Source organism: Barbatula barbatula, assembly GCF_947034865.1.
Source record: "Barbatula barbatula genome assembly, chromosome: 1".
In the NCBI taxonomy this organism is placed as follows: domain Eukaryota; kingdom Metazoa; phylum Chordata; class Actinopteri; order Cypriniformes; family Nemacheilidae; genus Barbatula; species Barbatula barbatula.
The window spans coordinates 2,410,007-2,425,738 of record NC_136766.1 but is presented as its reverse complement, the minus strand read 5'-3'; the positions used below and the strand labels follow the sequence as shown (position 1 = coordinate 2,425,738).

At 40.9% G+C, this 15,732-nt stretch overlaps 2 protein-coding genes across 5 annotated transcripts in view; both read right to left on the bottom strand.

Moving 5' to 3' along the window:
- Positions 1-172: 172 nt before the first annotated feature.
- LOC306893435 (sodium/potassium/calcium exchanger 1-like) lies at positions 173-5,975 on the bottom strand. 3 transcript variants are annotated; one of them, XM_079455230.1, is made up of 8 exons: positions 5,669-5,975; positions 3,564-4,603; positions 3,268-3,376; positions 2,813-2,895; positions 2,394-2,660; positions 2,126-2,215; positions 1,508-1,674; positions 173-1,431 (listed from the first exon to the last, which is right to left on the bottom strand). In XM_079455230.1, exons 2-8 carry the CDS (start codon positions 4,434-4,436, stop codon positions 1,212-1,214), a joined length of 1,809 nt encoding a protein of 602 aa, XP_079311356.1. In that variant the 5' UTR covers positions 4,437-4,603; positions 5,669-5,975; the 3' UTR covers positions 173-1,211. The 3 variants fall into 3 exon arrangements, with proteins under 3 accessions (XP_079311356.1, XP_079311357.1, XP_079311358.1); XM_079455231.1 differs by having other exon boundaries at positions 180-1,431; positions 3,564-5,541; positions 5,669-5,711; XM_079455232.1 differs by having other exon boundaries at positions 180-1,431; positions 3,564-4,572; positions 5,669-5,710.
- Positions 5,976-6,474: 499 nt separating this feature from the next.
- Positions 6,475-15,732, bottom strand: part of lrp4 (low density lipoprotein receptor-related protein 4) — a 63,212-nt gene continuing 53,954 nt past the window's right edge. The window contains exons 23-37 of one of the 2 annotated variants that reach the window (XM_079455209.1): positions 15,546-15,632; positions 15,294-15,465; positions 14,982-15,144; positions 14,576-14,801; positions 13,600-13,903; positions 13,298-13,516; positions 13,067-13,201; positions 12,412-12,520; positions 12,061-12,205; positions 11,807-11,920; positions 10,114-10,222; positions 9,938-9,996; positions 9,768-9,855; positions 9,547-9,691; positions 6,475-8,317 (exon numbers count right to left, since the gene is read on the bottom strand). In XM_079455209.1, the coding sequence (XP_079311335.1) occupies positions 7,979-8,317; positions 9,547-9,691; positions 9,768-9,855; positions 9,938-9,996; positions 10,114-10,222; positions 11,807-11,920; positions 12,061-12,205; positions 12,412-12,520; positions 13,067-13,201; positions 13,298-13,516; positions 13,600-13,903; positions 14,576-14,801; positions 14,982-15,144; positions 15,294-15,465; positions 15,546-15,632 (2,414 nt within the window). In that variant the 3' untranslated portion in view covers positions 6,475-7,978. Of the gene's footprint in view, positions 8,318-9,546; positions 9,692-9,767; positions 9,856-9,937; positions 9,997-10,113; positions 10,223-11,806; positions 11,921-12,060; positions 12,254-12,411; positions 12,521-13,066; positions 13,202-13,297; positions 13,517-13,599; positions 13,904-14,575; positions 14,802-14,981; positions 15,145-15,293; positions 15,466-15,545; positions 15,633-15,732 lie in introns of both variants that reach the window. The other variant, XM_079455208.1, reaches the window with a different exon arrangement.

The window sequence follows — 15,732 nt, the reverse complement described above, 5'->3', positions numbered from 1 at the left end:
TAAATGTCTGAGTTTGACCATGAACCTTAAAAACTATTTTGTAAATTCAACAGAACTTGAAACAAACAAATAAACATTTTAAAGAACGTTTTGTGTTTTCTCATTAACATTTTCCTTTTTTTCTAAGAATAAACGGGCAGTCTTTGTCAATGATTATACTATAAGAGTAATTTGTCAAATTGTTAAACTTTATTTGTGAAACAAGGACCTCACGACTCATGTTTTTATGTAAGCGAGTAATGTGTTCAACATCATTAATGAGTTTTAAAGTATACAACTAAAACAACTCTTACCATTTGAGATTTTAGACAAGCGTTAGACCTATTCTAATTCATTATTATATCTATAACAATAAAGCCGTTCTCATTGACATATTTTCAGTTTCTGTTGTCAGTTCTTACTTTAAAATTGTAACAATAATGTCCGTAGATAAAGGGAAGTTTGGGGAATAAAGGGGAACAAATATTTATATTGTAAGTATTTTAAAACTAAGAGGTTACTATTTTAATAAACAGTAACGTGGTATGAATGGCCTGCAGTATGCTACACAACAATCTTAGCGTGAACATACACTACATCACAATGTACCCATAAATAAGCTACTGTGGATATTAATGAAGTACAGCGTTCTTTACTATAATAGCAAACATGAAATAAAGAGAAATGATGTGTTTAGTTTTTGCGTGAGCAAAACAGCACGACTGAAGCCCTCAGACTGTCAACTGTAAATGAGACAAAGTTTTGACTTGAGGATTAACTTTGATTGATTGATTTAAAGGGGTCATTTGATGCGGTTTAAACGAATATTATTGTTTGATTTAGATGTAATACAATGTGTATACACGATTTAAGGTTTAAAAAAGCTATATTTTCCACATAACGTGTATGTTTGTATCTCCTCTTTGCTTACAACACACCAAAGACACAGAAAGACATGTATTTCCGGTGTATCACCCCTTTAAGGATTGATTTCAAGAGCGGTTACCCCTTTATTCCCCAAACTTTGCATATTGTTTATCTACAGACATGTACTGTAGAAGTACATTATTGTTTCATTAAATTGCTTGCCGTAATCTAAAGTGTTACCAAAATCTCAAAGATTTGTACACGTTTCATTGCAGTAAAACGATGATTTATTCATGTGTGTGATGTCACAAAAGTCTGTTTTCATTGGTAGAATGAACAGTACATGAAGTCCCTGAATAGAGAGATCACACTAACAGCACGCTGAGAAACAGAAAGATGAAATATGACATCAGCATCACGCCACCGAAAGGTTTGTTCATCCTCCAGCGGAGAGCAGCGACGCAGACGACAGCAGACATCAATGTGAGGAGGAACAGAAGAACGATGAAGAAGAGTCCACCGCTGCTGACCGACACAACAGATCCGCCATTGACCGCTGATGACACGAGCCACGACACCGGCAGTCTGAAACACGCACACCTCAAAGTACTAAACTAAACACATGACATTTACAGTCACACATGTAGAGATAAAATCTCACCCGACAGTGATGTCAAACACATTGATGCCCATTGAATTGGACACGGCGGTGTCAGCCGAACCCTTCTGTGCTGTTAGAAGAGCTGTGATGAGATTCGGTAGAGAAACACCTGCTGACAGAACGCTCACACACATCAACCCTTCAGATACACCCAGAGTCTCGCTCACCTGACAAAACACAAAACATCACACTCACTTCAGCTCATGAAAGCCTCTAAAACAAGGGACTAAATTGGACCACTTAAAAGTGTACTTGTATGTATAACAGTAGTACACTATAATTTACATGTTTTTTTATTTCATTGCAACTATACTACGACTGAACTTTAGTCACTTTACTAGTTTAATAGTTCGAGCTCATTTTTAAGATATGAAAGTATGTAAGTTTTGTTGATATGTAAACTACTAGTATAGATTTTCATACTTGTAAGTGTTCTTTAGTGAAGTGTACTACCGCGTTCCTCTGTAGGTATTAAATCTCATCAGAGAGTAAAAGCTCGCTTCACAAATAATGAGATCAGTCAAAAGGTTTGACATAATGAATCTCACATCACATCTATGTGTGTTTGAGCAAATATATGATGGAAGAACTGAAAGAGAGAATGAGGAAGATACAGACCCGATGAGACAAACACAACATCAAATAAGAGAAGAGTCCAATCCAGAGGAGAGAACCCATCAAAGTCACCACAAAATACTGCCGTGAGCTCTAAAAACACACACCAGAGAGAAGCTATGAGCTCCAATCCTTCAGACAATACACACGTTTTGTGTTATTGATAATAATAACATCTCAAAGTCCAGAGCAAAATATTAATGTGTTACATAAGACAGGAAAGGTGTGTGTGTGTGTGTGTGTGTGTGTGTGAGAGAGAGAGACAGCTGACCTGTCTGCGAGGGTCAGGGAGGGTCAACCACAGACAGCTGGTGATGGGTAATAACAGAACATATGGAGCCTGTTTGTGTTTCTCCTCCGGCCATTTAAGAGACAGGGCCACATCACTGACACCTCCATCCTCCTCATCATCGTCATCATCATCCTCATCATCCTCATCCTCCTCATCATCATCATCACTGCTTTCTTCTTCATCACCAGAGAAATCACTGTCACTCTCTTCATCATCATCCTCCTCACTGCTCTGAGACTCTCTGGTCTTATCAACACAGACAGAATTATGAATTCAAACCAAATGCCACCCCAGAATGCACTGTGACAAGTTCAGTGAAACAAACCTATGATGTTGGACGAAGTGAGAAAGATTAGATCATTGATTTCAATGAGTTTTTGTTTAGTGTGTCTTGTTACCTGTTGTTCTTCATCTTTCTGTCTGGAAGGTTCTGCTGGGTGTGGCTGTGGAGATGTGACTGAATGTTTTCTCATATTGACACCTGATGATCAGAAGCCAGAATCAGTCATTCAAAGAGCTCAAGTTTACACTTAAAACGTGTCCAGTATTACATGATTCATCATCACAACATACAAATACAACCCTGACATGACCATAGAAACAACCACCCATGTGTTTATATTTGTGTGTGTGTGTGTGTGTGTGTGTCTGTGTGTGTGTGTGTGTCTGAAGGATCTGTGTGTGTGTGTGTGTGTCTGAAGGATCTGTGTGTGTGTGTGTGTGTGTGTGTGTGTGTGTGTGTGTGTCTGAAGGATCTGTGTGTGTGTGTGTGTGTGTGTGTGTGTGTGTAATTGCTGTGTGTCTGAAGGATCTGTGTGTGTGTGTGTGTGTGTGTGTGTGTGTGTGTGTGTACCTGCTGTGTGTCTGAAGGGATTTGTGGCGTCCATTATAAGCTGATAAACAGTCTTGCGTGATGTGCAGTTACGCAGAGAGTCTGATCCTCTAAACACATCACACCTTAACTGAACATACACACAACATGAAATGAAACAAACAAACAATTCTTTACACATTTACACAAACATGTTGACATTTTGAACATTAAAGTGGTTAAATTATTGTTTACCAATGATTATAATACATAACATAGAGGGAAATAATCACCACTTCTGCTTTTGCATTAAATAAGCGTGAATAAAGTATACGTACCTTCTCAGGTTCATCGATGGCCAGAACTCTAGTGATGTTGTCGTGTTTCTGCAGGTACACTTTGACGGTTTCTTCTAGAATCCGGTTGTATTTGATGAAGGTGACGTACATCACACACCCCATCAGAAGCGATAGGCTTTCCCGCCAGGTGATGATGTCATCCATGAGAACCACGAGCAGGACGAACACAACACACGTGTAGAACATCACATCCCTGCAGAACGGCCACCAGGTCAAACCGAGGGTCTCGCGAGAGAGCACGGCACACGCGCCCATAACAACCAGAACGTTCATAAGTCCTGAACCCACGACGACTCCGACACCCACGTGAGCACCGGAGAGAAAGAGTCCGATGAGAGACATGAAGAACTGGGGTACAAAACCTCCGGCGGCCATGAAGTTCACCGCTGAGAGATCTGCAGACACGTTGAGTTTCTCCGTCAGGATTCCCAAAGACGGGATGAAGAATTCCTCGCTCACGATGACTAAAGCAAAGAATGTGTAAATGAGAGCGATGATGTGAAGAAGAACCCAGCCGTGCCGGCGCTGTTCTAACGTAAAGAGGTCTTCTGGGTAATAAAGGGTTCTGTGAGGAGATGAAGGAGTACTGCTGACACCGCTGGTGTTGACTGGAGGTTTGGGTTTAGCACTGATATAAATGCATCTAGAGTATTCTCGTGTTTTGAGAATCATGTCCAGATCGGTTCTGGCTTCATAAGACGACCTCGGAGCTGTTTCTCGTTCATGAAGGGTTCTCTTCCAAACTTTCTGACTCGTGCTCAATGAAAGCCAGCAGATCCAGCACATGAGAGTCACACAGACGACGGTCAGTGTTTTACACAAGCTCAGTCTTCTCCTGTGCGATTGATTCATGCCGGACTGATCTTAAAACTGGTGCAAACGCAGTGTGAATATTCACCAGACACACGCGGGTCATTGGTCGCGGAGAGGGCATCAAACGAAAGCTTTTGATGTCCACACAAAGCACATTTTCTCACGAAGGACAAACCTTGTGCAATCGAAACAAACAGCATCACAACCTGACGAACACAAACAAACACATGAGACATAAATCAACTCGTGCTAATAGATCTTCCTGGTTCTCCAATCTGATCTTCCACCAGTATCACCAAGCTTTGGGATTTATCTATAAACTGTTGTATGAATCCAATATCGCTCTCGTAGTCGTGTGATCGTGTCTCCTGTCCTTCGTGCCTCTGGCCATGCTGATATAAGAGCGCTATCGCACTCCTACATATTGCATTATTAACACGAGAAAATATGAGATATTTGATATGATATATTATCATTTACCAAATGCAACAAGTCAGAAATAATAGAATTCAAATAATAAATAGATGTTTGTACATCGCTGTTAGTAACTCGTCTAAATAATGTAAGAGAGCCTTTTTCCGAGTAGTCAAAATTCGAAATAGTGGAAAAAATGTTTCAATCATTAATACGGTCACATGCTCATTCTTTAACATTGAAGCAACATGTTATTTGTGCAAAACCTTGTGTTTTTTTCATTACATTTATACATTTAACAGATCAAGAGCAACTAAAAGAGCATTAAACATTCTACACCGGACGCGACTTGACCACGGTTTGTTCGGATGGGTTTGTCGTGCCGCATCGCATCTAGTGTGGACAAAATGTCAAATTATAATGGCTTCTAGTGCGTTTTTAACGCCCCATTCAGACTGCCGGCGACACCCAGTAACAAAGCGAGGCGATGTCATTCATTTCAATGAAGAGCTGGCGACAGGAAGTGGGTGTGGCTAGTGACGTGACAAAGTTGAGATTTTTGCGAATGATGAGCGACTTTCGGGAGTAAAGCAGCGGAGGTCACGTCATCATTTTAAATCTGTTTATAAATGTTACTAAAGCAACCAAAGCAAGAGAATGGGGACAAAGTCGCTGGCGGCCTGAACGCACAGTAATGTCTTTTGTCGTGCCGGTCGAGTCCAGGGTTGGTCTAAATGATAACAATAACAATACAGTTAAAACAATAGTGATGATCTTTATTTTCTCACTAACACTTATTCTGGTCGATGATTTCAATGTTTATTGTTCTTGATAAGTTTGACTGAAATCATACATACCTGGTCACGGAGTGTGTTCAGTATTTCACACCAGACAGCGTCTGAGAGCTTTGTGTGAGATCTGACAGATGTTAAATCAGATTACAAGAGAATAATCGGATAAATCTGTGTCGTTGTGAACCGAAATAAGCCTTTAAATATCTTCCTCCGTTTCATGTGATGTGTTTGCCTGTGACATTCTCTTCAACTATTGTTTCATATCTTTGTTTTTAATCATTTCTACAGGAGTAGTTGGCGGGAACTACAGAAGTGATTCAAGGGGAAAATGTTCTGCTTTCATTTTCATTTCTCTCTGATTGTTTGTTTTAAGAGTGACGGACACGAACCCTGCTGCTGTCGGCTACTGCACAACATTTAATCTGCTTTGTGTGTTTTAAAGCGAAAATAATACATTTATATTTTGTTAAAGCATTGTTTAAAAAAAAAATTTGTTGTTAAGCCCCCTTTGTGTAGAGTGGATTGCTTTGCGGCCCCCAAAATAAAGATTTATAATCAGAACTTAAAATTGTAATTAAACCAAAAACATATGAAGAGTTTGGTTCCAAAATGAGATAACAGCCAACAAACCCAATAAAAACATGATTTTACCTCATTTTTTAACCAAACCCTTCATATTCAGCTATACAATGCTGAAAATCTATTATTTTCGTTGGCAATCTTATTTTTCTGATGTTTGATTTAGATAAATTACTATATTTCATAAACTGCCACAAAATCTGTGCCCGCTGGAACCATACTGCCACCCCAGTTTGAAAACCACTGGTGTAATGCACACTTCATAAAAATGTCAACACACAAAATGACTATAAATACAGCAGATCTACATTATAGTACTTGAACTTTGCATTAAACAAATTTTGTTCCACAGATGTGTAAACCTACAGAGCAATGACCTCAATGTTCGTTTTACGTCTATGAATATCACAGTGGTAATGATATAGAAAACATGGACAGGCAAAACAGTGAACTGTATTTAAAAGCAAATGCAGTTTTATATTAAAGATATAAAAACAGCAGAATACATCACTGTCAGACACCTGGTTAGTATCGCAACTACATATACAGCATCTTCATATTTACATACAAATTACAATCAAAAACAAAGAAATAATAAATATCTTAGTTAACTTACAGCAGTTATACACGTGAACCGTATTTCTGGAACAATAAAGCACTCTGTTAAATAAAACCCTATCGTTCTCTAAACATATCAAGTGGTTATATCACGTAAATCAATCGAATCAATGCACGTCTGTTCGTGAAAATCTGTACAAACTTTATCAGGAAGAACAAGCAGTCGGGTTAAAGGTGAACTAAACTAAACCGCACTAAACCTTGGAGGCGTTCAGAGCGTGTATCATAGCAGCAGATCATGAACCTGTCCTAGACAACTACTGAAACTTCAACATGCGCATGTGACACATGACGTCAAACACAAAAACAAACAAACAAACATGTGAAGGCATCACAATACATCAAATATATACTGCAGTTGAAGAAAACATCAATAGTTTAACCCCAAAATGACTTTAAGGAACGTGAGATTTAGCATTGTGACACGTTCATGAATGAAAATGATTTTTAAAAGGAACATCAGCATACAGGCAGCACAATAAATAGTCTTTATGAAAACTTTTTGCATCACAATTATGAGAATTTGGGGACTGTCAACGTTAAAAAGTAACTTTAAGAAACCAAGCAAAATATGAATAGTTATTTTTATCGTATGCATGTCGAGGTGAAGTATATCTGGATGTGTTTTTGACGTCAACAGTGGTTTTGCATAATGTGTAAAGTGCTGTACAGAGTCTGTCCGCTTTGAAACGTCTGCACCAAATATTACAACCAAAAACAAATATACATGCAAACACTGGCTTACTAGAAACGCCAAGAGAAAATACGGATTCTTCAGGTGTGTGAGTTTTGTCCTTTGGCACCATCACAAAGTCCAATGAATCATTTAACAGTCCAAACACTTTAAAAACTACTTAAAACAAGACGATAAAAACCCGACGTCATCTATTAAAGTTCATGAATACATAATGACGCTGATGCTGAGCTGAAATATCTCAAGAAGCTTTGCGTGACAAACGTTTTACTCCGCAATGTGTAGAAAGAGCCTCAAAATATCCGTCAGTGTTTATTTCTCCGGTTCATTGACTCCAGCAGGCTTCAGCTTTTCCATAAATCAAAGACCCAAAGGAGGCAGGGGGCGATCCAGAGAGAGAGAGAGAGAGAGAGAGAGAGAGACCATGAGATGATTTACTGTACATACTGTACACGTGTTTGTGTTTTGTCACATGTACACATTCACACTTCGCTCTCCGTGGAGGCTTTACGGTTGGGGACCCAGCCGGTGTCGGGATGTGCACCGTGTCGTTGAGGCGTCACGGCGTGGGCGGTGCTGAGACTCGAGCACTCCGATTGGTCGCCCTGCAGAAGTTGCTCGGTCTCGCCGTCGTCCAGAGAGGCGGAGCTCGCCTGGAGAGATAGGGTTTCCGTGCGCATGCAGGCGTGAAGCCCCGCCCCTCGACACGCCTTCAGCTGTCTGAGATCTTCCCAGTAAAGATCTTCTCCTGAGAGCAGACACACCCCCTCCACGATACGGATCTTCTCTTTAGTGTAACCTCCGTCCACGACACCCTGGACCTGTGAACGTCACGCAATAACATTAGTGCGCAACATCGCATCAGTGTTCTTTAAATACAAAATGAATGAAGATAGTCTCTGAAAGTATAACGTGAGCAAATATTTAATATATATAAACCAGTTTTGAGTTAATAGCAACGTCCACAGGCCGAACAGACCAGCATTAAAGTCCCCTTGAACCAGAAGTTGCGAAGTTGTTTTCAATTCCGTGTTTCCAAGGGAAATGTAAATAGTGGGCGTGGCTTTCGTGGTTCTCTGCGGTTTGATTGGATGTATAAAAACAGCTGTTGCATTTTCAAATGGAAGTGCCAAAATAATGAAGGAGAGGAGTTAACGGATGCTCCGCCCAAGCCATCTAACTTGCATCCTTTTAGATGGATAGTCGATTCAGGATGGAAGTGCATTTTCAGATTTTAACTGAAGACTATGAGGGCACACGCATTTTAAAAAGAGAATGACCCACACTGATAAACTATTTACAATAAACACTGCAATATTTCACTGTATTCATAATACTCCTTTAGAACTTCAAAGTGAATTACATTTACATTTTACATTTATTCATTTGGCAGACGCTTTTATCCAAAGCGACTTACAAGTAGTTTTATACAGTGGCACATTACTGCAGAGCAATCAGGGGTAATGTGCCTTGCTCAAGGGCACTTCAGTCATGACCTGCTGGCACTGAGATTAGAACCGGCAACCTTCTGATCACAAGCCCAACGCTCTAACCATTAGGCCACAACTGACCTAATTACAGCAAACCTTCATAGCAACACACCACAGTCCATGCTGACATTCCTCAGAAATGTTATTTTTATCTTAACACACAAACATTCAGTAAAGCCGTGTTGCTTTCACTCTCATGCACACACGCCGTCAGTCTGAAGAGTGTCTCATGCGGGACAAATGCGGATGCTGGTTCGGGGGCAAAACAGAAGATTCACGTCAAAGAACTACCTTGACTGTCATTGAGTGGAAATGTCAGAAGATGTATGGCGAAAGAGAGCTGTAGGGCGGATTGAGATGCTGGGAGGAACATGACATGAACATCAGACACTCATTCTTCATACTAGAGATCTCACTGAGACATCAGCGGCCATTAACGTACGACTCTGACATCATCAATCGTGACATTTGACATAAAACATGGCGTTTGGTCACGTACAGATATTCATAAACTCACTCATGGGTTCTTTTGTGAAATGAGAAGATGAAAAACAGCGCACCTCTTTTTTATATCGCAGCTGGTTGTTTACGGAGGGTTTCTCAGCGTTGGTTTCTATTTTCACCTCCTGTGTCGAGGTCCTGTATGACGGGTTACTGTACGTCAGGTTACTCACTCCTGGATCTGCAAACTTTAGCTTTTTGTGCCTGAAAAGCCAACAAAGAATGAGCGACCGCCTCTCAGAGATCATGGATAAACACTTCAGATAATCTGCAGACTCACCTGTAAATAATAAAGGCTGCTATCAGTATCAGAATGGCCAGGACTGTCAGGGCTCCACCGATCACATAACTGATATGAGGCCCGTCATCTAAAGAAAACACAATACCGTTTGGAGTTAAATGACAAGTCTATGTCACACATTGAGATGAACAGAATGATGCTGGATTTACCGCCTGGTGCAGACACAACACTGTTCTGAATACAGTTGAGGTGATTCGAGTCTGTGCAACTGCAAAGAGAAGAATGAATATATTCATTATTATTTAACTCCATCAGACCGATCGGCGCATAGCAACAAAGTCCAGTTGTCATGTATTGTTGTGTTTAATGTGGACGGGTGACTCACTTTATCGCTGAAGAGCCCGAGTGAGATTTCTCGGTGTGGTCTTTGGGTCTGTTAGGGGCTTGAGTACCTGCTGTGCCTTTCTCAGGTGAGATGGGAACATAACCAGAGACTGAAAGAGAAAAAAAACAAACACACTGAACAAACTACAACTCAATCATTTCAATCCTTCAAAAAGTGATGAGATCATCTTACAATCTGATGCAGATCAAATGTGAAACCTGTTATTATAGTCAACTATAACTAAACATTTCTGTTAATTGAAATCAAATCGTATAGAGGATTCTTGGAAAGAGTGCCTCGGCTTATTTCAGAATTGCATTTCAAAATGTTTAACTGTAAATAAACTAAAAGTAGAACTGAAAGGAGCAGGATTAAACAGTAATCAAATAATAAAATGAAAACAGCTAAATCGCTAAAACTAAACTAAATTTACATGAAAATTTGATTCAAAATAATAAAACAAAAAACTACAACTTCGACAAACTACAAAACAAAAAAGCTCTACTGTGTTAGTTATGTCATTTTAATACATTTGATATTGATTTTACAATTGTATAATTGTTGTTAATTACAGTATAGCATCTAAATGGTAAATACAAATATATTCAATATAATAAAAAATGATATAATACAATCAAATATATATTGATATGAATAAACTAATTAAACCATTAATCGGGACTAACCCTTACTTAACCTTAATGGCATCCAGAATAAAGGTTTTGTTTTTACATAATATACAGTATGTCTGTTTACTGTGCACATTCATGGGTTTCAGACACACGATATTTTAGGCATGTGCGCCATCTTGAGGACCTACGCAGCCTCTCTGTAATGAAGACACGCAGATGCAAGGCTTATTCTTTCACTCTGTTAAACAAATGGAGACCACAGATGAATAAACCGTACCCACGAGTTCTGATCCGTGCCCTCAGATATGTAAAGAAGACCCTATCATAGATGTACCACAAATACACAATTCCCACAGTTTGATTCAACTGACTACGGGCAAGACGTGACAATTCTGATTCCATGTAAATCCTTAGTCGAGGTCAGCCCTAGTAAATATAAATAAATACTATCTTAATATCAACAATACAATTAAATATCTTAATATATATACATTCATGTGTATGTTCTGTGTTCTAAAATATTAATTAATTATAAATTAATAACTTGAATATGCGCAGTACATACATTATATAAACACACAAAACTTTTATTCTGGATGCTATTTATTAAAATTATTTGACATTATTATTTTTTTATTATTAATGAACAGATTGACAGCTCTAAATACAATAAAAAAATAACTTAAATAAGTTAATAACTCTGGTGTGTTGGTTATATCATTTTAGTTTTGTATATATATTTTAGGGTAATTTACAAACTAAGAATGATCCAATAAAGTCTTTCATTATTTAGCAGGTTATCGTTTGCCGTGTTAGGATTTGTACGGTCCTTTTCACAACACACATCACTGTAATGTTTGACAAAGTCGGACACACAAACTTCCCCAGTTTGATGCGACACAAGAGTTTCTCCTCCCTTCCCCGTGCTGTCGTAAACTCATTGAGTCTGTTATTACACACACGTTTAACATGATCATTCATATCTTTATGTTTAACATTAACGCAGAATCTCACTGCGGATGATTTGTTGATGTGAAATGTGAGGCGTGTGTCAGACTCACTGGTGGAACACGGCCGGCCGTCCGGTTCATCCGGACACGCGCACACGAAGCTGTTACTCCTGGCCAGACACAGATGTGTGCAGCCGCCATTATTCACAGCACAGTAGTTTGTACCTGCAATGAGTCTGATGGTTACTGACCTGTCAATCATGACAATAACATCTCAGCTTTACAAACTAATGATACATATAATGAATGAATCCTTTCGTATGTCAGAGAATCACAGCGGTATCCCTCTCAGCCGCCAATCTTACCCGTCTGCCGTTGAGGCGACACCACTATGATGTCCATGAGACCCTCTACGTTAGCCAGCACGGTCTCCTTACTACGACCTGTGTGCTTATCTACACGCTGAATCGACTTGGTCTGCCAGTCCGTCCAGTAAATCCAGCGGTCTTGCTGTGAGATTCGGGAAAAAGGAGTTAATGGAGAGAAGACCGGTTTGAACTGGGGACAAAGAAAAAGGTAAAGAGAGGGGAGAGAGAGAAGAATGTGAAGAAACAGAGGGACCAGGAGATGAGATGATGTCAAGCAGAACAGGTGATTGAAGACAGCGTGAGGATGATGAAGGCGAGACGAAGAGTCATGTGATGACGGTGAAGTACCTGCGTGAGAGCGAACGGGTGCGAGACGGGGTTGACCAGAACCTGACGCAGTTTGCCATTCAAGTCAGCGCTTTCAATGCGGTCCAGGTGAGCGTCCACCCAGAAGATCCTACACATAAAAGCATGTGACGCGTCACTTCATCTGCTCATCGTGAATAATAAAGAGTTGAAGCCAGTGACAGTTAGTGCTACACAAACTCAGCATCGGTGCGCGAGAGATCATGAGGTTAAGACGACAGATGATAAAGATCACTACAGACGGACAATGTACAGGTATTGTCATACTAAACCTTCAAAATACTGCCAAAGAAACTGTATCTTTGAATACGGTGGTACAATAGTTATGCAAAAATGTTCATTTGACGACATCAAAAGCATTACATCAATCTTTTTGCGTGTCATCGACTTTCTGTAAAGCCTTTCTCACACCAAATGTGAATGAAGCGATTTGCGTGACAAAGTCAATGCAATGATGCGAATAGACGACGCAAACTAATTAATTTGCCTCGTCTATTCATTGTATAAAGCGCGACGAGTCATCTCTTATTTCTCAGCATTTTACTACTCAGTATCATGATACTCCAGCTGGTATAATATCAATAGATATGTTAATAGTACCCTGCATGGGAGTTATCTGTATCGGTTTGTGTTTTACCTGCGTGTGTCATAGTCCAGCGTCAGGCCGTTCGGCCATCCCAGATCAGTGTTAATGAGAACCTTCCTGTCTGAACCGTCCAGATGAGCTCGCTCGATCTTCGCAATGTGACCCCAATCCGTCCAGAACAAGAATCTGACAAAAATGACATTCAAACATCACAAATGAAATCTGACGCTGCTTGTAAAACAAACGCACACAAAACTGAAATAATAAGCTTTAATGTCTTACCCCTTGCTAGGGAACACAGCTATCGCTCGCGGTTCGTCCAGACTGTTGTTCACCAGAACCTTCCGCGACGAACCGTCCAAGTGAGCCACTTCAATGGTGTTACGTCCAGTATCCGTCCAGTACATGTTACGGGCCACCCAGTCCACAGCGAGTCCATCGGTGGTCTTCAGACCCTGACCGATCACCGTCTCCATGTTGGTGCCGTCCAAATTCACCCGTCTGTAAACAACACAATCGCACAAGAGTCACGTCTGCTCGCGTAATAAACTAACAGTAACAAATGAAATGAACAACAATCACACCTGATGACATCCAGTGACACATCCGTGAAGTACAGCTTCCCCTCCACGCTGTCGTAGTCCAGAGATATGACGTTATGTAACTCGGGCACAGGGACATGCACGTCTGTGTGATCGCCGGTGTCAAGAGAGATTCTGCGAACGCTGACGCGGTTTGAAAACAGCAGGTATGTTTCCGGCAGATGGTCACATGACCTGCCGTCGCTCTTCAGCAGGATACCGGTGGGACAGGCGCAGGACGTCCCGTTATGACGAGGCAGACACAGGTGAGTGCAGCCGCCGTTTCTCCGCCCACATTTGTTAAAACCTTCAAAAGACGACGGGACAAAATTAAATCACATTTCTGATGTCTCCTTAAACTTTCCTTTCTAAAGAGCGCATCGTGATGTCATACTGTTGTGTACAGTTAGGCATAGAGTCATTGCAGCAGATGAACAAGCTGACCGACAGAGGGCAGACGTTTCACCCGTAACTCAATACAACCAAAGTGAATAACTAGTGCTGTCAAACACCGAGGGGAGGTTTAGAGTTTTGTCCTAGTCTAAAATGAATGCAAGAGGCATCTAAACTGAAAACAGTTGGCATCGAAGTATCTTAAAATACATCAGTGCTAATGTTTTGTCACAAAATACGCACATGTAACGCTTTTTGTAAGGCATGTTTGTAAAAACGAAAGCCTAGTCCTGGTTTAAACTAATCCCGCCCCAAACATGATAAAAAAGTCCCATTAAAAGTGTTGCAGTGTCATTAAAAGCTATATATAGCAAACACCAGGTAACATGATCATTTTTTGGAAACATTGGAACTACTTCACAGCGGGAAAAACTTGCTGCGCTCCATTTGGCAATAACATTAAGATGAATACATGCGCAGCGTTTCAGACTTGATTTTATTTCTTGTGAAGTGGCGGTTTTGGAGATACAAGCCTTCAGTCTGACAGTGATGATGTAAGAATGTGATTGGGTGTACACAAGCATACCCAAGGGTCTGGCGCGGTCCACGGCCTGTATGTCCATGAGTCCGGGCAGGTTTGAGCGGACGGTGATGCTGTTTTCTCCCGTGTCTTTATCTGCTCTGTGTATACTTCTGCTCTGCCAGTCCGTCCAGTACATGTGAGTTCCCAGCAGCGTCAGTCCGTACGGATGCTGTACAGGAGACACCAGCGTCCTGCGGTTTAACCCGTTCAGATCGGATGCTTCGATCCTCTGTAGAAACATGACACGGTATGTTTACGATTAAACAAAGAGATGTAAGGATTCGCTCGGCTCACAACGCGATGAGAGACACGATACTGATCTCACGACACGATTCTGTCACGATTTATTGTTACAAAATGAATTTGTAGTTGAGTTTGAACATTCGGCTGACAGCATCGGGACACAAACCTCAGTATGAGCATCGGCCCACAGCAGCTGAGATGACGCTCGGTCTACAGCCAGTCCATTCGGCCAGCCCAGATTATTATTGATCAGAACCACGCGCTCCGATCCGTCCATAGCAGAGCGCTCCAACTTGGCGTGTTCACCCCAGTCCGTCCAGTACATGTACCTTAAAAAAGACAAATGATGTTAATCGTGACATCCACAAAGCCTGAATTCACACTACAGGGATTGAAGCAACAGAACATCTGAAGCTTGGCTTGTAAAAACTCTGATGCTAATAGAATCATTCAAATTTCATGTCCTGAGGTCTTTTACCCCATCTCGTGGTACAGGGCGATAGCACGAGGGCTGTCCAGGTTCTGCCACACCAGCACTTTTCTCATAGAGCCGTTGAGATTGGCCACCTCGATGCGGTTTGTTCCGGTGTCCGTCCAGTAGATTTTCCTGCCCACTGAATCCACGGCCAGACCGTCAGTGGTCAACAGACCTACAGATGAAAGAAGGCACTCGAGTTCATCTCGAGAACAATGACGGAGGTGAAATGAAACATGATGGTTTTCTGGGTACCGGTTGAGACGACTTCCTCATGTTGTGTACCGTTGACATTGCTTCTGCTGATCTTCTTTAATGTGCTGTCTGACCAATACACTTTACCTGCAGTCAAGAAGCATGTCATGAGTCATATATCATAAACCAATCAGAACTACTCCTTTAAGAGTCAAATATTTAAATGTGCGTTGAAAATGTCCACAAA

Bases quoted from the DNA above. Each gene is read 5' to 3' on its own strand.
- LOC306893435 (XM_079455230.1), bottom strand. From the start codon at position 4,436: ATGAATCAATCGCACAGGAGAAGACTGAGCTTGTGTAAAACACTGACC. The intron at 3,377-3,563 runs GTACGTATACTT...GTGTATGTTCAG, and splicing joins CCATCGATGAACCTGAGAAG to TTAAGGTGTGATGTGTTTAG. The intron at 1,432-1,507 runs GTGAGATTTTAT...TGCGTGTTTCAG, and splicing joins GTGTTTGACATCACTGTCGG to ACTGCCGGTGTCGTGGCTCG.